Source organism: Manis pentadactyla, chromosome 11, assembly GCF_030020395.1.
Source record: "Manis pentadactyla isolate mManPen7 chromosome 11, mManPen7.hap1, whole genome shotgun sequence".
Classification (NCBI taxonomy): Eukaryota; Metazoa; Chordata; class Mammalia; order Pholidota; family Manidae; genus Manis; species Manis pentadactyla.
Genome location: NC_080029.1, coordinates 76,471,432 through 76,493,172, shown reverse-complemented (window position 1 = coordinate 76,493,172; position 21,741 = coordinate 76,471,432). Strand labels below are relative to the sequence as shown.

The window sequence follows — 21,741 nt, the reverse complement described above, 5'->3', positions numbered from 1 at the left end:
ATAGTATAACTGGGTAGTTTGTATTGGGGAAGAAGACTTTTTAAGCTATATTGCATTGTTGAGTTCAGTCTACGCAAATACGAATGTGGATATCCTCTGACACCTAGTCCTGCCTCCTCTCCCAGCTAAATCACTTCATATATGGACACAGATGTGTCACTTATCTCCAGTGATCCTGCATAAAGCTCATCACAAAAACAGAGAATAAGGCTGAGGTCCAGGCTCTTGTGAGAGGTTATGTCCTTAAGAAGAAAATGACCAACACCACTTTTCAGAGCAGGCTTTGGGCACTCTTTGCATTAATACAGAAGGTCGTTGATGGACAGCTGAGCTTTAGATAGACACCATAGGCTCATCTTCTGATGCTCTTGAAGTTCAAAGTGCTCAGAATGTTTCCACCTCCAGAAAGGAACCTTGTGCTCATGTGCGGCGGAGGCCCCATCAGTTCTTGTAATTATCATGACTCTCAGTAGAAGAAAGTTCCGTTCCATTCTCAACGTTGTGTGATGTGATTTGCAGTCACTTTATTGACAGGTATCCTTCAGAATGAGGATTGGTCCCTTCAGCACTGATATCATGGAAACTGATGGAATTAGTTCTATTTTTGTTCAAGTAGGTCTCCCAGCACCCACTTGGCTGGAAAATAACCAGGCCTCCACCTCCAACAGACTCTGGGCAGGTGCAGTGGAGCCTCTCCAGGTCTCGGACTGTGCAGTCCCTGTTCCCTCCTGCTGTGTCTACTGTTCCCCATGGGGCCTCCAGCTCCCCCTAAGACCCAGTCTGCAAAGAGCATCAGGGTCTCACACCTGATCTGGACCAGGCAGAGGTATCCTTTCCCCGAAGGAAGGGCCGGCCTGGCAAGGGGACCGAGACCCCTGACACTGTGCTGGGAGTGGTGGGATGACGCGAGCTGCGGGAGAGCAGGGCACTGCAGGAATGCTGCCCCCTGGCCTCCACTGCTGCACACACACAGCCTCACTGTATGTCTTTACTCACAAGGTTACAAAGGTAACTCACCTGCGATCTAAAGTGTCAGCTCTCCAGCAGCCACATCACCCACATAGCTTGCTGGAAAAGCTTGCTGTAGTCCCTATTCAATCCCAAACCAATTCCTGCAGAAACACAGAGTAGGATCCAATTCCAGGATTCCACATGGGGCTGGTGGTTTGCCTTCAGTTGGAGCAGTGGATGCTTTTGTTTACCTATATGGTGTGTGTGTGTTTATGTGTGTGTGTATGTGTGTGTGCATACGTTTAGGAGAGTGTGTGCATGATTGTCCAGTGGTCCCAGTGGGCCTAGAATGCAAGGATTCCCAGTCTGTCATACACAGCTCCTCATGATTTGCATTTTCTAAGAGCAATTCATAAACTTCCCACACACAGACATATCACCCCAACTAATGAACTGAGTGAGTCTCCTGGGAACTTCTGGCTGAAATTTCCTTGTTTGCTTTTGAAATTGCTGATACCTTTTGCTATGCAGCCAGTTTATTGATTTTCCCTAATCTCTTGATATCAAGCTAGAGAGCTCTGTCTCCTGAGCTCCACCCTGACTCCCCCTTCCTACCCTTCTCAGTAGAACCCAGTGAGCAACATTATGTTTTCCTTATTAAAAACTGGTATTTATCATGCCATATTGTAAATCTGCCTACACATTTTCTTTCTATTGAGACCACTGGTATCTAAGACTAAGGACTGTTCTAAAATCATGTTTGAAATCCTAAACCATGCACGGAACCAGGAACCTCATAGAAACTAAATAAATGTTGATTGAATATATCAATACATGAATGAATCAGTCAGAATTCCTTCACTAGAGAGCGTGAATTATGTGAGCTTAAACTATAGGATATGAAACATGCACAATTTATCAGATTGTCCTGAATTGGATAGTCAGTGTGCACTTAACAATATTGAGACACCCAGAATATTAGTTCCATTATTGTTCAAATGAAAATGCAAAATTTTTCTTCCTGTATAAAATATGCATCAGAAATTATTTTATCATATGTTCTGTGTTCTTGTTCAAATTAATTCCAAAAAGTTATTTGGGACTTATCCTTAGTTGCAATCCTTAGATACATTACTGATTCAGCATTGGAAGCACAGTAGATTCTTCCTGCCTCTCCCATTGGATAAAATTCTGAGGACATATACTTGATATAGATCATGACTGAAGGCAAACAAATATCTTATCTTTTTGGCATTTTTCTGGTACCTTTCAAGATTAAGGCCTCATGCTGTCTGTTGATTTTGCAGGATTGTGTAAATTTTTCTCATTTGATAATACAGAACACAGTAAATGAGCTCAACCGAAGTTCCAAGAGAAATAATCCAGTGCAGAGGGTGAAAAATTCAGTGGAAGATAAATTTTGTTGCATTGATTTGTGTTTTTAAGAGAGGTGTCAGGAAATTATATACAGTTTAGTTACCTTGTAACATTTATTTAACCATGACAATATGGACCCCTTTGAAGACCATGTTAGAATGCAGTTACATTAAGGGCAAAAGTACCAGAATGCCTGTGTTCTAAATTTGTAACCATTGTATTAGGTAGTACCTCATACCATTATGCACCCAAACACCAACTCTTCTGTATGTTTTTAATAATGTGTCTGCCTACGTATTTCAGTTGACAAAAGTGTCAATCATTTGACCGTATATAATTACATTCACAGTTATCATTTTCGTCTTGTAAAAAAGTAGAAAGAGTTATGTGATCTCTGAACACTTTCCCTTCTCCTACAATCAATTAACTCTTTTATGGGGAAGGGATTACTACAAGTTATCTTTAGGAAATATAGACATGCACTTTCAGAAATTCTCCACATGTGGACTAAAGGGGGCAGTGTTTGCTGGCATAAAGATACTCAACTTCAGCTAAAAGTAGGGCAGTTCAGAGGTGAAACAGAAGGCTGTGTGGAAGGAAGTGAGTGAAGTGCTGGAGGGTGAAGGCAGGTTGTAGGGAATGGAGAGAAGTCACCTGCCTCCTCACGGGAGAAATGGACCAGCTCCTGGGGGCATCACTGTTGATCCTGTGGCTTCAGCCAGACTGAATCATGGGTGAAGTTTGAATGTGGTAGAAAATCTCCGTGGAATGCTGCAAAGCTGGGAGATGAAATGATTGGGGAGTTTTGCTTCCTCTGTGTTCTGCTCCTGATGGTTTTCTGTGGGGACGTTAAAAATAAAATTTAAATCTATCAATGTCTTTCTAAACAGGGGTTAGCAATCAACAAAAGAGTGGTAGCCAGCAGCAGGTTAAGCAAACGTCTCCATCCCTGAGTGTCCAAGAATGAAGAGTTGCTATTCTGAGCTGTGACTACAATAGTAATGTGTTTGATTACTTCCTATGGTACAAAATGTACCCTGCTAGAGGTCCTGCACTCCTGATATCGACAAGTTCAGATAAAAAAGAAGATGGAAGATTCACAGTCTTCCACAAGAGGGCCAAATACTTCTCGCTGCACATTGCAGACTCCCAGCTGGGTGACGCAGCCTTGTACCTGTGCGTGGCAAGTGCACAGTGCTCTCCAGGCACCTGCAGCCTGTACCCAAATCTGCAGCTGGGTCCAAGTCACCCCTACTTTAGGGTCTCAGAGTGGGAGGCATGTGGACTTGCTTCCATTTACACAAGACAGTAGGGAGGGTGTGCTTTAAAGCAAGGGAGGCACGCTGAGCTTTTAGGAAGACTGACACATGGAAGTCCTGCTAATGGGTCAAGGACATCGCTGGGAATTCAGGTATCCAAGAGTCGAACCATTTTACTTCTTCATTTACTAACTGTAGAGAATAGGGTTTATGTTCCAACAGCCTGACAACAGGACCCACAATGCTGCTTCCCAGTAGAAGCCATTAACAAAGCACACACACTTTTGAGAAGTTGCTATTCATTCAATTTTTAGCACATGTTTCTACATCGATGACCCAGGGAAGGATCTGATTACCACTCACAGATCATGAAAGCCTGATGCTATTTATAGGTATTTTTTTTGTAAATAAATGGCTGGAATTTGTCCCTCAAGGGCTAATTTTCTGAAGCTGAAGATCCTATATAGTTGGAGAATGCAGAAATTCAGGATACCTCTCTGGAAGCAAGGAGAACGCTCTGGAAATCTCATTTATGACCTGAGGTGTTTTTCTGTAAGAGGACTTCAGTAGGTGCTGAAGTATCGCGTTCGCTCCTTGTGGCAGTGACGACAGTGATACGTACACAGACCTGGTTCACTTCAGTTCTTTATTGTTGCTCAGAAGGTCGGGAGAAGGTGAGTGAGAAGAAGCAACAGCCGGAGGGAGCGAGTGAGAGGAAGAATGAGAGGAGAGAGAGAGAGAGAGAGAGAGAGTTTCTCTTTCCTGCTTATGCCTTATATAAAGGAAGCTGGCCTATGGTGATCAAGATCATGCGTGACCTTTAAGCTGATTGGTAGCATGCCTTCTGCATGAGTTGAGCACGAGAGCAGAAGCATGGGGCAAGCCTATAGGAGCAACTTCCTTATGCTAATGCCACCAAACCAGGAAGGGTGGCGCCCAGGAAGCGGGCACCATCTTAGGGCATTGGTCAGCTACAGTGGAAGGGCGGTGTTCAGCCATAGTGGGACTCAGCCTTGGCTGTAGGCCGGTCCCTACACTGAAGACTTTTTTGAATAGACTAGAATGGATCCATAGTTTTGCATAGCTTGGTTCATCCAGGGATCCTAGTGGGGATGGTGTAACTATAGGGGGAAATCTACAGATTGATTAGTTCTGTCAGTTTTGATTCTATATTTGTGAATATGGATGTGAGGGTAACTCAAAGTGCATTAGATCCCTCATCCCTCTATATGGGGGAGTAAGAGGGCACCAATCTCAAGTGCAGTATTTCCTCCATGCCTGTTCATGGCTTCCACTTACATAGGCAGGAAGGTTCCAAGGTCCTTTTGGTAATGCCTGTAAGTGAGAATGAAAAGGAGGGAATAATCTGTACCTCCCTTCATACTGAGGATGGTTTGATTTCATGCATAACAGAGGCCTCTGTTCCAAGACTCAGCCAAGTAACTGAGCTGTGAATACTCCCGGCTCATGGGCATCCAGAGCCTGTTCCCAAACTCAGAACTGCAGCTACTGCACCTGGCAAAAGGCAGAAGCAGCTGAGAGCTGTTGCTGTCCTCTAGGGGAGTTGGGAATGCAGCCTTGATGAATCACTTCAGTCCAATTTCAAAAAATGTGAGGCATGGATGAATAATCAAGTTAGGTATTGTACATCTCTGTTCATAACAAAAGTATTTCTAACACCCTAGTCAATAAACCAAATAGGCTTTCTTATCTCAGATATATTTCACATGATTTATAAATTATTCAAAGCCAGTTATATAGTATCGTTATAATGGAGGATGTTTACTCTGATTGCCATTATAGTTTCCCTATATCATGGCCCTGTAGGAAGGGAGCCTAAAATATGGGAATAGGTGGATGCTTTCTCTACATTCCTAAGGCTACACAAAAGATCATGCCAGGAAAGGGAAAGCTACATGCAGTCTCATCCCTGTTATTGTTGTCCAAGCTCTTCATACTGCATCACCCCCATTTCCCCCATCCCCACAGGTAGCAATCTGCTCTTTCCTTGTTGTTATATTGAGAAGCAGCATTGGTGAAGAGCTACTTTCTACAGCTGCCCGAGCCATGAGTGTGCTGCCTTCTTGAACAGGTGATCAACTTCTCTACATCTCTCAAGACTTCATGCATAATGCAAGACCAGTAATTTCCACTGAATACTGTCCTCAGGTTTTAGTTACTCAATCAGAAAACACTTATTCACCGAGTGCCTGGAACATTCTACATACATGTTACATGCCTGAAAATAAAAGAAGTATGAGCAAATATGTAGTTATTTATATAGGTAACTGACCAGACAGAGAAGACTGAGAAAAGACTAAGCCTAGGAAAGCAGGGGTGACATGAAGGCATATGACCATCCCCTCACTTGGCAGTGAGTCAGGAAACCCCAAAGTCTGAAGCCTAAGCTGGGACCTGAAGGTTTTGTAGGATTAATCAGGTTGAAAGAAGATGGGAGATACGTGATCTTTAAAACTACAAACACCGCATGAAGGCAATAAACATCATAATGAATTTCAGGACTGAAAGGCAAGGTTACCGATTGATAAAATTATACACACACACACATTAAAACCAAACAACACTGCAAAGTAGATTTTTATGTAGAATCAAAGTAGATTAAATTTTACAAATGAGGATTGACAATGTTTGTGAAGTTCCCAAAAATATCCTCTATTTACTTGAGATGACTCCAATGCATCATTCATTTGACACCCAATGTGTGTCTTAATGCAGAAGATGTAACCAGTAAGAAGTTGGCAGAGTGTCTCCCTTCAGGAGCATGTAGTGTTGTGGGCTATATTACCAAATAGTGTGATCAAAGCTATCCCAGGAGAAAAGTAAAATATGACCTCCTAACAGAGGCATCTAAATTGGAAGCTGAATACATGGGAGGCTACCTAAGAGGGATGATATCTTACTTAAGATTTATAAAAGCTAGTCAGAAATGAAGTTAAAAAAATAGAAAGAGAATGTGCCAAGGTATACACAGGAGGTTTCATGTAGGGAAATGACATACAAGTAATTCAGATTGTCTGTAGCATAGAACGCCAAATGGGTAATAGTAAATACAAACCTAAAGCAATGATCAGAAACTACATTCTGGAAATAACTATAAGCCATTGTAAAATGCTTATCTTCTGCCTTGAAGACATTGGTGAGCACTGAAAGGTATCTGAACACGCAAATGTCATGTGACACTCATATTATTTCACTAATGAAATAAATGAAATGTTGTAGCACTGAAATATATTCTGTTTTCATGTTATATTTATGTACAATTGTACATATATTTTCCCTAGTTTTTTTCTTTTAATGTTGAGGTAATTTTCACTATAAGAAATACATTGGTAGAGACACATATTTTATTAGAGTATATTGACAGGCTTTTCATTATAGCAAAAAATGATATATCTTGGATGTAAGCTTAGTCAAGGAAAGCCCAAATCCACATTTTACTCAACCTTTCTCAGCCCGGCCACAGGGGAGCACTGTTTAAAAGTATTCTAAAGGGATGCACACAATTGGGTGTAAACAGTGAAGGTGCTGTCATGTCTGCCTGATGTTTGTCCCCCAAACATGTGCTGTTCTGGAAACCACCGCAACAGGCATCCCTCTGAACTCAAAGTGTCTCCCGCTGAGGAAGCTCATTGAGAGGCGGACCTGGGCCTGACCTCCTGCTCCTACCTTCCTCAGTAGAACTCAGGGATCATCATTATGTTTTCTTCATTAAAAACTCATATATATCATGCCATGTTGTAAATCTATTTCCACATTTGTCTTTCTATTGAGACCACCAGGTATTTAAGACTACCGACTGCTCCAAAATCATGTTTAAACCCTAAAGCAAGCACGGTTGCCCAGTTCCAGGGACTTCATGGGAACTAAATAAATGTTGATTGAATATATAAATAAATACATGAATGAATCAGTCAAATTCCTTCACTAGAGAGTCTGAACTATGTACATTTAAACTATATAATATGAAGCATGTTCAACTTATCAGATTGCCCTGAACTGGACAGTTAATTATGGGTTCAATATTGAGACTTCCCAGAATATTTTTCATTATTATTCAAATAATAATTCAAACTTTTCTTGCCCTATATAATATGCAACAGAAATTATTTTATTATGTGTTCTGTGTCTTTGTTCAAACTAATCCTCAAAAAATTATACGTGGGGATTTATCTTTAGCTGTAATCCTTAGTTGCCTTACAGACTTAACATTGGAAGCATAGTAGATTCTTCCTGCCTCTACCATTGGATTAAACTGTTGAGGTATAAACTAGACATGAATGAAGAGTGAAGACAAACAAATATGTTGCCTTTTGGGCATCTCCTGGTACCTTTCATTATATATCCTCATGATGTCTATAGACTTCACAAGGTTATAATAATTTTTTTCTCATCTGAGAATACAAACCATAGTAAATCACCTCACACCAGATCTAAGAGATATAATCAAGTTCAGGGTGTGATTTTAATACTGAAGATCAATTTTGTTGTGTTGATTTGTGTTTCTGAGAGGTGCCCAGAATTTATATCAGGAATGATTAGCTTACACCATTTGTTTAACCAGAACAAATACAGACACTACTGAAGACCATGTTAAAATGCAGTTTCATTAAGGCAGAACTACCAAAATGTCTGTGTTCTAAACTTGAAACCATTATTTTAAACAAAAGGTCATACCATTAGTTGTTCCACCAAAACACCAACTCTTATATATGCTTTTAAATAAGGTGCCTGCCTAAGGATGTCAGTTGACACTGTTAGTCATTTGAGCGTATACATTCTGTCTATATTCTGTTATTGTTTTACACTTGTAAAAAAGTAGAATGTGTTATGTGATCAACTAAAAACCTTTCCTTCTCCTACAATCTCTTATTGTAACTCTTTTATGGGCAAGGGATTATTGCAAGTTGTTGGGGAATGCAGAAGTACATTTTCAGAAATTTTCTTCATGTAGACTAACGGGGGCAGTGTTTCCTCCCATAAAGATGCCTAACTTCAGCTAAAAGTAGGGCAGTTCAGAGGCGAAACAGAAGGCTGTGTGGAAGGAAGTGAGTGAAGTGCAGGAAAGTGAAGGCAAGTTGATTGTTCTGGAGACAGGAGAGAAGTCACCTGCCTCCTCACAGGAGAGATGGACCAGCTCCTGGGGGCATCACTGTTGATCCTCTGTCTTCAGCCAGACTGAGTTGTGGGTGAGGTTTGAATGTGATAGAAAATCTCTTTGGAACACTGCAAAGTTGGGAGATGAGATGATTGGGGAGTTTTGTTTCTCTGTGTTCTGCTCCTGATGATTTTCTGTGGGCAAGGGGAAGGATAAAATTTAAATCTGTAACTGTCTTTCCAAACAGGGGTGAGCAGTCAGCAGAAGAGTGGTGACCAGCAGCAGGTTAAGCAAATGTCTCCATCCCTGAGTGTCCAAGAATGAAGAGTTGCTATTCTGAGCTGTGACTACAATAACAATTTATTTTATTACTTCCTATGGTACAAAATGTACCTTGCTAGAGGTCCTGCACTCCTGATATCGACAAGTTCAGATAAAAAAGAAGATGGAAGATTCACAGTCTTCCACAACAAGAGGGCCAAACACTTCTCACTGCACATTGAAGACTCCCAGCTGGGCGACGCAGCCTTGTACCTGTGCGTGGCAAGTGCACAATGCTCTCCAGGCACCTGCAGCCTGTACCCAAACCTGCAGCTGGGTCCAAGCCACCCCTTCTTCAGGGTCTCAGTGTGTGAGGCACTAAGAAATGCTTCAATTTATACAAGGCAATAGGGAGGGTGTGCTTTAAAGCAAGGGAGGCAAGCTGAGCTTTAAGGAGACTGATGCCCAGGAGTCCTACAAATGGGTCAAGGACATTGCTGGGCTTTTGGGTGTCCAAGAGTCTAACCATTTTACTTTTTAATTTAGAGACTGTATAGTATAACGTTCATGCTCCAACAGTCTAAACAGCACCCACATAAGGAACCGCCTAACAATGCTGCCTCCAAAAAGAAGCCATTAACTAATCACAAACACTTTTGAAAAGCTTCCAATTCACAGAATTCTTAGCACACATTTCTTCATCAATGACCCAGGCAAAGATCTGATTATCACTGTCAGATTATGAAAACCTTATGCTATGGTTTTATTAATTGGTATTGTGCTTATAGATAAATGGTTGGAACTTGTCCCTCAAGGGCTAATTTTATGAATTTTATAGTTGGAGAATGCGGAAATTCAGGACACCTCTCTGGAAGCAAAGAAAAGCCTCTGGAAATCTCATTAATTAAATGTTTTCTGGATGGCTCAAGGTATAGAATTCTTAGACATCAGTTAGCTGTCCTACACCAACTCAGTTCCCACATTACTTACTGCAGTGAGCATTGGCTCCCCTAGATTGAGGGTTCAGTACCACATGTCTGTCCTTTCCCCACTTCAAACATTAGTGGGAAGTTCAGGTTCTTACCTGTGCTTATGACCATCTAGCTACAGATCACAGGTTCCAAGGGCCTGCTCCTTGGACTTCAGGCTGTCCCACGTACTTGTGACCCATTGGCTGTACATCAGAGGTTCCCATTATACTCTCTTGAGTTCAATTAATTTGCTAGAGTGGCTCATTAAACTCAGTGAGACATTTTACTTACTAGTTTATCAATTTATAATAAAAGGAAATAGGGAACTCAAGGACAAATGTTCCATCAGGAAAGGAGAAAAATAACTATTTTAAACAAACTGTTCTAATTAGAGAAGAAAAGCTCACCAACTTCTTTATCAGGCAAAAAGGAATTAACATTTAAGAAGGAGAGCTAGGAGTAGTGAAAATGATTATAATAGAAATTATTCTTGGGTTTTTTAATAGGCAATAAAGCACATGTTATAAACTAAAATTATTCAAAAGGACATCTAGTGAAAAGAAACATTTCCCCATACCTTCATACCCACTATCACCAGCAGCCATTCTTAAAATTAAAATCTCTCTGACGTTATTTTCTTTTTATTACTGAGTGCAAGAGTTCTTTGTATTCTGGATACTCGAAGCTTAACAGACATATGATTTACAAATAGTTGTTTCCATTCTGTGGCTTGACTTTTTCACTTTCTCCATAGCATATTTGAAGCAAGAGTATTTTTAATTTTGAAAAAATTTAATTTATTTTTTCTTCAACTGCTTGTGCTTTGAGGTCACACTTTAAAAATCATTGTCTAATCCAAAGTCATGAAAATTTACATCTATGTTTTCTTCTGAGAGTTTTATGGTTTCTGCTTGTACATTGAGGTCATTGATCCATTTCAAGTGAATATTGGAGGTAGAGATACAACTTCATTCTTTTGCATATGCAAAACTAGACAGTTGGAGTCCCTAACAAAGAGAAAGGAGAGTAGTTGTACCAATATCAGATAAAATAGACATTAAACCAGGAATTATCATTAGAGATTCAGAGGAATACTTTAAAATGATTAAGCAGACAATCTACCAGGAGATAGAACAATTCTGCCTTCATATGTATCAGTAGCATAGTTTCAAAACTTATCAAACACAAACACATAGAACTATTCAGTAAAATTTAACTACTGGAGTTTATTGACTTAAAAAATTAATAATCAATCATAGGAGGGGCGGAAGATGGCAGCGTGAGTAGAGCAGCGGAAATCTCCTCCCAAAACAACATATATCTATGAAAATATAACAAAGACAACCCTTCCTAGAATAAAGACCAGAGGACACAGGACAATATCCAGACCACATCTGCACCTGCGAGAACCCAGCGCCTCGCGAAGGGGGTAAGATACAAGCCCCGGCCCGGCGGGAGCTGAGCGCCCCTCCCCCCAGCTCCCGGCGGGAGAAGAATAGGCAGAGTGGGAGGGAGACGGAGCCCAGGACTGCTGAACACCCAGCCCCAGCCATCCGGGCCAGAGTGCAGGGCCCTCGATACTGGGAAAACAGGACAGCAAGAACAGTGAGCGGGCACTGGAGGCCGGGTGTCGGAGGACATAAGAAAAGTGCGCGACCATTTTTTTTTTTGCTCTTTTGCTGTTTTGTTTTGGTGAGCGCTTTTTGGAAGTCTTAAAGGGATAGGGACCCCAATACTAGGGAAACAGGGCAGAAAGACCGGTGAGCAGAGGCCTGAGGCTGGCACCGGAGAATAAAGAAAAACGAATGACCACCTTTTTCTTTTTTTAATTAAAAACTTTTTTTTTTTTTTAATTTAAAAATTTTTTTCTTTTTTTTTTTTTTTTGGTGGTCGTTGTTTTGTTTTGGCGGGTGCTTTTTGGAAGACTTAAAGGGGCAGGGCGGGTCACTTAATCCAGAGGTAGGGAATCCGGGGATCTCTGGGCACCCTCACCCCTGGGCTGCAGGGAGCAGGGAGGCCCCTTACGGAGATAAATAGCCTCCCAGCAGCTTCTCCTCCAACGCGACTCCACCATTTTGGAGTAGCTGCCTGAGCCAGGCCACGCCCACAGCAACAGAGGAGATTAACTCCATAGCAACCGGGCAGGAAGCAGAAACCCTGTCTGCACACAGCTGCGCAGCACAAGCCACTAGAGGTCTCTGTTATCCCAGGAGAGGAGGGCCACAAACCAACAAGAAAGGAAGTCCTTCCAGGCGTCACTCGTCCCAGTTCTGCAGACTATTCCTATCACCATGAAAAGGCAAAGCTACAGGCAGACAAAGATCACAGAGTCAACACCAGAGAAGGAGACAGACCTAACCAGTCTTCCTGAAAAAGAATTCAAAATGAGAATCATAAACATGCTGACAGAGATGCAGAGAAATACGCAAGAGAAATGGGATGAAGTCTGGAAGGAGATCACAGATGCCAGAAAGGAGATCACAGAAATGAAACAAACTCTGGAAGGGTTTATAAGCAGAATGGATAGGATGCAAGAGGCCATTGATGGAATTGAAATCAGAGAACAGGAACGCATAGAAGCTGACATAGAGAGAGACAAAAGGATCTCCAGGAATGAAACAATATTAAGAGAACTGTGTGACCAATCCAAAAGGAACAATATCCGTATTATAGGGGTCCCAGAAGAAGAAGAGAGAGGAAAAGAGATGGAAAGTATCTTAGAAGAAATAATTGCTGAAAACTTCCCCACACTGGGGGAGGAAGTAATCGAACAGACCACGGAAATACACAGAACCCCCAACAGAAAGGATCCAAGAAGGACAACACCAAGACACATAATAATTAAAATGGCAAAGATCAAGGACAAGGAAAGAGTGTTAAAGGCAGCTAGAGAGAAAAAGGTAACCTATAAAGGGAAACCCATCAGGCTAACGTCAGATTTCTCAACAGAAACCCTACAGGCCAGAAGAGAATGGCATGATATATTTAATACAATGAAACAGAAGGGCCTTGAACCAAGGATACTGTATCCAGCACGACTATCATTCAAATATGATGGTGGGATTAAACAATTCCCAGACAAACAAAAGCTGAGGGAACTTGCTTCCCACAAACCACCTCTACAGAACATCTTACAGGGACTGCTCTAGATGGGAGCACTCCTAGAAAGAGCACAGCACAAAACACCCAACATATGAAGAATCGAGGAGGAGGAACAAGAAGGGAGAGAAGAAAAGAATCTCCAGACAGTGTATATAACAGCTCAATAAGTGAGCTAAGTTAGGCAGTAAGATACTAAAGAGGCTAACCTTGAACCTTTGGTAACCACGAAGTTAAAGCCTGCAATGGCAATAAGTACATATCTTTCAATAGTCACCCTAAATGTTAATGGGTTGAATGCACCAATCAAAAGACACAGAGTAACAGAATGGATAAAAAAGCAAGACCCATCTATATGCTGCTTACAAGAAACTCACCTCAAACCCAAAGACATGTACAGACTAAAAGTCAAGGGATGGAAAAACATATTTCAAGCAAACAACAGTGAGAAGAAAGCAGGGGTTGCAGTACTAATATCAGACAAAATAGACTTCAAAACAAAGAAAGTAACAAGAGATAAAGAAGGACACTACATAATGATAAAGGGCTCAGTCAAACAAGAGGATATAACCATTCTAAATATATATGCATCCAACACAGGAGCACCAGCATATGTGAAACAAATACTAACAGAACTAAAGGGGGATATAGACTGCAATGAATTCATTCTAGGAGACTTCAACACACCACTCACCCCAAAGGATAGATCCACTGGGCAGAAAATAAGTAAGGACCCAGAGGCACTGAACAACACACTAGAACAGATGGACCTAATAGACATCTATAGAACTCTACATCCAAAAGCAACAGGATACACATTCTTCTCAAGTGCACATGGAACATTCTCCAGAATAGACCACATACTAGGCCACAAAAAGAGCCTCAGAAAATTCCAAAAGATTAAAATCCTACCAACCAACTTCTCAGACCACAAAGGCATAAAACTAGAAATAAACTGTACAAAGAAAGCAAAGAGGCTCACAAACACATGGAGGCTTAACAACACGCTCCTAAATAATCAATGGATCAATGACCAAATCAAAATGGAGATCCAGCAATATATGGAAAAAAATGACAACAACAACACTAAGCCCCAACTTCTGTGGGACACAGCAAAAGCAGTCTTAAGAGGAAAGTATATAGCAATCCAAGCATATTTAAAAAAGGAAGAGCAATCCCAAATGAATGGTCTAATGTCACAATTATCGAAATTGGAAAAAGAAGAACAGATGAGGCCTAAGGTCAGCAGAAGGAGGGACACAATAAAGATCAGAGAAGAAATAAATAAAATTGAGAAGAATAAAACAATAGCAAAAATCAATGAAACCAAGAGCTGGTTCTTCGAGAAAATAAACAAAATAGATAAGCCTCTAGCCAGACTTATTGAGAAGAAAAGAGAGTCAACACAAATCAACAGTATCAGAAATGAGAAAGGAAAAATCATGACGGAACCCTCGGAAATGCAAAGAATTATTGGAGACTACTATGAAAACCTATATGCTAACAAGCTGGGAAACCTAGGAGAAATGGACAACTTCCTAGAAAAATACAACCTTCCAAGATTGACCCAGGAAGAAACAGAAAATCTAAACAGACCAATTACCAGCAACGAAATTGAAGCGGTAATCAAAAAACTACCAAAGAACAAAACCCCCGGGCCAGATGGATTTACCTCGGAATTCTATCAGACATACAGGGAAGACATAATACCCATTCTCCTTAAAGTTTTCTAAAAAATAGAGGAGGAGGGGATACTCCCAAACTCATTCAATGAAGCTAACATCACCCTAATACCAAAACCAGGCAAAGACCCCACCAAAAAAGAAAACTACAGACCAATATCCCTGATGAACGTAGATGCAAAAATACTCAACAAAATATTAGCAAACCGAATTCAAAAATACATCAAAAGGATCATACACCATGATCAAGTGGGATTCATCCCAGGGATGCAAGGATGGTACAACATTCGAAAGTCCATGAACATCATCCAACACATCAACCAAAAGAAAGACAAAAACCACATGATCATCTCCATAGATGCTGAAAAAGCATTTGACAAAGTTCAACATCCATTCATGTTAAAAACTCTCAGCAAAATGGGAATAGAGGGCAAGTACCTCAACATAATAAAGGCCATCTATGATAAACCCACAGCCAACATTATATTGAACAGCGAGAAGCTGAAAGCATTTCCTCTGAGATCGGGAACTAGACAGGGATGCCCACTCTCTCCACTGTTATTTAACATAGTACTGGAGGTCCTAGCCACGGCAATCAGACAAAACAAAGAAATACAAGGAATCCAGATTGGTAAAGAAGAAGTTAAACTGTCACTATTTGCAGATGACATGATACTGTACATAAAAAACCCTAAAGACTCCACCCCATGACTACTAGAACTGATATCAGAATACAGCAAAGTTGCAGGATACAAAATCAACACACAGAAATCTGTGGCTTTCCTATATACTAACAATGAACCAACAGAAAGAGAAATCAGGAAAACAACTCCATTCACAATTGCATCAAAAAAAATAAAATACCTAGGAATAAACCTAACCAAAGAAGTGAAAGACTTATACTCTGAAAACTACAAGTCACTCTTAAGAGAAATTAAAGGGGACACTAACAGATGGAAACTCATCCCATGCTCATGGTTAGGAAGAATTAATATCGTCAAAATGGCCATCCTGCCCAAAGCAATTTACAGATTTGATGCAATCCCTATGAAACTACCAGCAACATTCTTCAATGAACTGGAACAAATAATTCAAAAATTCATATGGAAACACCAAAGACCCCGAATAGCCAAAGCAATCCTGAGAAAGAAGAATAAAGTAGGGGGGATCTCACTCCCCAACTTCAAGCTCTACTATAAAGCCATAGTAATCAAGACAATTTGGTACTGGCACAAGAGCAGAGCCACAGACCAATGGAACAGACTAGAGAATCCAGACATTAACCCAGACATATATGGTGAATTAATATTTGATAAAGGAGCCATGGACATACAATGGCAAAATGACAGTCTCTTCAACAGGTGGTGCTGGCAAAACTGGACAGCTACATGTAGGAGAATGAAACTGGACCATTGTCTAACCCCATATACAAAAGTAAACTCCAAATGGATCAAAGACCTGAATGTAAGCCATGAAACCATTAAACTCTTGGAAGAAAACATAGGCACAAACCTCTTAGACATAAACATGAGTGACCTCTTCTTGAACATATCTCCCCGGGCAAGGAAAACAACAGCAAAAATGAACAAGTGGGACTATATTAAGCTGAAAAGCTTCTGTACAGCAAAAGACACCATCAATAGAACAAAAAGAAACCCTACAGTATGGGAGAATATCTTTGAAAATGACACATCCGATAAAGGCTTGACATCCAGAATATATAAAGAGCTCACACGCCTCAACAAACAAAAAACAAATAACCCAATTAAAAAATGGTCAGAGGAACTGAACAGACAGTTCTCCAAAAAAGAAATACAGATGGCCAACAGACACATGAAAAGATGCTCCACATCGCTAATTATCAGAGAAATGCAAATTAAAACTACAATGAGGTATCACCTCACACCAGTAAGGATGGCTGCCATCCAAAAGACAAACAACAACAAATGTTGGCGAGGCTGTGGAGAAAGGGGAACCCTCCTACACTGCTGGTGGGAATGTAAGTTAGTTCAACCATTGTGGAAAGCAGTATGGAGGTACATCAAAATGCTCAAAACAGACTTACCATTTGACCCAGGAATTCCACTCCTAGGAATTTACCCTAAAAACACAGCAAACAAGTTTTAGAAAGACAGATGCACCCCTATGTTTATCGCAGCACTATTTACAATAGCCAAGAATTGGAAGCAACCTAAATGTCCATCGATAGATGAATGGATAAAGAAGAAGTGGTACATATACACAATGGAATACTACTCAGCCATAAGAAAAGGGCAAATCCAATCATTTGCAGCAACATGGATGGAGCTGGAGGGTATTATGCTCAGTGAAACAAGCCAAGCGGAGAAAGAGAAATACCAAATGATTTCACTTATCTGTGGAATATAAGAACAAAGGAAAAACTGAAGGAACAAAACAGCAGCAGAATCACAGAACTCAAGAATGGACTAACAGGTACCAAAGGGAAAGGGACTGGGGAGGATAGGTGGGTAGGGAGGGATAAGAGGGGGTGAGAAGTAAGAGGGTATTAAGATTAACATGCATGGGCGGGTAGGAGAAAAGGGAGGGCTGTACAACACAGAGAAGGCAAGTAGTGATTCTACAACATTTTGTTTGCTGATGGACAGTGACTGTAAATGGGTTTATAGGGGAGACCCGGTATAGGGGAGAGCCTAGTAAACATAATATTCGTCATGTAAGTGTAGATTAGTAATACCAAAAAAAAAAAAGGGGGTGCAGTTCCTGTGTGGTAACCTCCAATGAGTTCTACACAAGTGTATAAAGGGCATATAAAAGTGTAGGCAAAGGTTCTGTTTGCGTCTATACAGAAGATCAAAGCCTAATTGGGCTACCCCGAAAATGAACTAAGATACGATATGAAAGAGAACTTCCAACATCAGCACTCTCTGGAAGACTCATGCCAGAAGATGATCATCAAAAAACCCCAACAACGATCCACGCACTGCTACAGCTGTAGATGCACTCATCCCACCAGCTCCTGGACTTGCCATGGGAATGAGGAATGAGATATCTAATCTGGCCTGTGCATACAGTAAAACAACAAATTTGACTGGATCTATACTGTTGGAACTCAACCAAGAATTAGGAGAAGTGTAAATTGTAGCTCTCCAAAATCTTACAACTACAGACTATTTACTGTTAAAAGAACATAAGGGATGTGAACATTCCCTAGGAATGGGTTGTTTTAATTTGTCTAATTTCTCTCAGACTGTTCAAGTTCAGTTGGACAATATCCACCATATCATAGATAAGTTTTCACAAATGCCTAAGGTGCCTAACTGGTTTTCTTGGTTTCACTGGAGATGGCTGGTAATTACAGGTATGCTTTGGTTATGTAACTATACTCCTATTATGTTAATGTGTGTGCACAATTTAATTAGTAGTTTAAAACCTATACATGCTGAAGTTACTCTACAAGAAGATATGTCAAAGAAATAATCAATCTTCCCATGTTTTCTTCCGCCTGCTACTTCTATAGCTTTTCTTCTTCCTTCCTAATTACAACCCTTTAATAGAATTCGTGCCTCATATCAAATTTACCGAGTATCATAATTCTTCCAAGTGGTAAAGATACCTCAAGACAAATGCTGGGCATAGAAGCCACAGGGCATAAATATGCAAAGAAGTAAAAAGCTAACCATTTCAAACAGTAAGGCTTCTCTCTCACTTACCAACTTTACATTTCCCTGTATGGCCCCGGAAGATGACTGGTTAGTCAGAGACGGGTAAGATTCCTCAAGGGAGGAACAACCTAAGACAGGCACAGTCGCAGGGGTGTCATCAGGTGAGAAATTGGGGATCAACAGAGGTGAGGCTTACAACCTCACCCCCCCTGTTCTGAGAGAAATCTTCTGCATACGTGGATGTTTTATTGCCCTGGTCTAGCTTGGATTAACACATAGTCTACAGGCACACACCTGATCATCTACATTTGCTCTCTTACAACACTAAACTATGTTTTCTACCTTTATCTTGTATCTACCTTCCACTTCAGCATTTTATTAAAAATAATAATAATAAAGAGAGAAATGTGGTATCCACATATAAATCAAGTATAAAGACCAAATGAGTATTCATATTTGAACTGACTGTTTAGAGTTCATAATGCATGAGCAAAACCGAAAGTTTCTGTGATGACTGCCCTTGTACTGTTCACTATGTAACTTATTCATTATGTAAGAATTTGTTCTACATGTAAGAACTTGTTTGTTATGCCTCAGAAGATTGGAGACAGATGAAAATTAGGCTTGGGGTGTATTAATGATTGTGCATTGAGCATTGACTCCCCTATACAGAATTTTATTGTCGTTAACAACCATTTGATCAATATATATGAGAGATGCCCTCACACACACACAAAAAAAAATTAATAATCAAATAAACAACCACAGTGGCAGGCATTAATCACTGTAGAAACCTATTGATATATGTTACAGTAGAAACAAAAAAGAAATATGATGAGAAGAAATACATTTCTGTACCTAAATTTCATCTATAGGACACATTACCCACAAACATCAGGCTGCATATTCTTTTCAAATGCACATGGATTGTTTATCCAAGTTCACTATGTTCTGGTTTAAAGCAAGTCTCAATTAATTTCAAAGGCTTTAAATCATTCAGAATATAATCTCTAATCACAATAGTATTCAGTGAAAATTCAATATTAAAAAGATAATTAAACTTCATTCTGGTACCTTGTTAGATACAACTGGTATTTTTCAAATGTATTGCCAAAGGAAAAATATAAAGACAAGCAGAGGCCTGGGGTGGGGTAGATGTGCCAGTCTCTGCGCAGAGCAGTGTAACATCCTGTTTATGAACAGTACTTCCTGTCTGCGGCAGAAACTTCAAATAGCCCAGCTACTCTGCACTCAGACACTTGGAGAAATAGGCAATAAAGCACATGTTATAAACTAAAATTATACAAAAGGACATCTAGTGAAAAGAAACATTTCCTCTTACCTTCATCCCCACTATCACCAGCAGCCATTCTCTGGGATGGTCTCTGGGCTGAAGTGAAAACAAGAGAAATTTCAACCAGGATAAGAACTTCGATCATGCTCTGCCCTGGCCTGCTGTGGACATTCATAGCCTCCTTTGCCTTCAGTACGTGTGTCCAAACACGGGACTCCAGCCTTCTCCTAGGCCTCAAGAACGGAACTGTGCAAGTTCTAAATGGAACTGGTGGGGGTACTAAGAGGGAAGAGAGGTGGAGAAGTGAAACACTATGGGATTGTTTTTTTGGTCCTTGTGTAGCAAACCATTACAGTCCTCATGACCCCTCTGAGACATTTTGGAGAGCCAACCTTGTCTTCTCTTCTTTTCACAGGATCCAGCACGGCAGCCTCTGTGACCCAAGTTCAGGCTACAATAACAGTGCAGGAAGGAGAAGCTGTGACCCTGCCCTGCACGTATGAAACCAGCTGGAGTACTTATATTTTGTACTGGTACAAGCAGTCTGCCAGTGGAGAGATGGTTCTGCTTATTATACAGTATTATAGTGATTCAAATGCAAAGCAGGGTCGCTATTCTGTGAACTTTCAAAAGGCAGAAAAGTCCCTCAGCCTCACCATCTCCTCTTTGCAACTGGAAGACTCAGTGAAGTACTTCTGTGCTCTTTTAGAATCCCACAGTTATAGAAACGAGAGTAGCAGCTTAACAAAAACCTTAGAGCTCCATGAAGACAGCCACCTGCTCAGAGGCTTAGGGAAACCCAGGACCCACAGACAGGAAGAAGGCGGGCTGTGTGGTGGCACCGCTGAGACCCTCTAATGGAAACTTGCTTCTATAAATAATGCTGCATATTTAGCACAATGTATAAACCAGCACTCTTCCCTGAGAGTCTCAGGTCTTATGTTTATATCTTGGGTTAAAATAAATCAAAAACTGCTTTTCAAATTTTCCCTTAAAAGGACCTAGAACTTTAACTGAAGATCACATGTAGCCACTAAACATAGAACCAGGACTCAAACCAGATCTGTTTCTTAAATCTTCCTACTGTGGTACCCTCTCTGACTCAAACAAAACTAGGCTCTACATATGTGTGTGTGTGTGTGTGTCTACATATATAATTATATACATATATACATAATATATATATATATAATTTAGATTGTTTACAAGACTGTGTTTAGCCAAAATGCTATTGCAGCAAATGTTTACCTTATTCAATAACATTCCCACTTATCCACTAAACTTAAAATACTCTCAGCCTTTTATGTAAGTTAGAATCTGAATCTGTTCAAATCTGAAAGGTTATATTAAAACCTTGTTAAAAGTAAGCCATGGAAAAAATAGTAAATGTTCATAGAGAAATAAAGCTTGTTCTGCTCCCCACCCCAAAAAAAAGTCCAAGAGGGCTGAGTCAGAGAATGTGAAGAACAATGAACAAGAGAGTTCCCTGCATAAGGCACAGTCTTGTCAAAACTGGACAACAGCAGGGGCTAAACCAATGCCTCCTGGGATCTCAGACTTGCCTCAGACCAACACTATGTATTGCTCTTCATTGTCTTTTGCAGTAGAACTGGATATGACAATCCTGTATGTGTTCCATAATTGTATATTACGTGTGAATGACATACTTTATTTGTATAGTTACACAAAAGTATTTGGTGTACACAACATTCACTCATAATAAAGAAATAAATTCCTAGCAAATTAAGAATAAAATAAAAACATCCCCATTCTGGTAAAGGGTATATTCTATAAACTAAAGCAAATACCAAATTTAATGGTGAAATGCTGAATGCTTTCTTTCAAAGCCAAATAGCATTATTTCTATTAAACAGTGTACTGGAGGTGCTGGCCTTTATTATAAAGAAAGAGAGAGAAACAAAAGCTTTATAAATAGAAATCAGAGAATATAAATAACATTAATCACAGATATGACTGTTAGACAATCCAAAGTAATCTACATGTATATTACTAAAGCAGTTCAGCTATGTCATATTTAAAATTATACTTTATATATAAACTAGAAAATAGAAAGGAAATATATACTT

General features: G+C 40.2%; 1 protein-coding gene, 1 long non-coding RNA gene and 1 gene segment (V, D, J or C); 2 read left to right on the top strand and 1 right to left on the bottom strand.

Moving 5' to 3' along the window:
- LOC118913449 (T cell receptor alpha chain MC.7.G5-like) overlaps positions 1 to 21,741 on the top strand; it is a 582,985-nt gene that overhangs the window by 199,700 nt on the left and 361,544 nt on the right. The gene's annotated exons all lie outside the window — the stretch shown is intronic.
- Positions 5,325 to 20,433, bottom strand: LOC118913457 (uncharacterized). The gene is made up of 3 exons (XR_005025212.2): positions 20,311 to 20,433; positions 19,703 to 19,750; positions 5,325 to 8,897 (listed from the first exon to the last, which is right to left on the bottom strand). It is a non-coding gene; the product is annotated as an uncharacterized LOC118913457 (long non-coding RNA).
- Positions 19,730 to 20,798, top strand: LOC118913451 (T cell receptor delta variable 1-like). The segment is given in 2 exon segments: positions 19,730 to 19,846; positions 20,070 to 20,798. Coding segments are annotated over 2 exon segments (492 nt in total).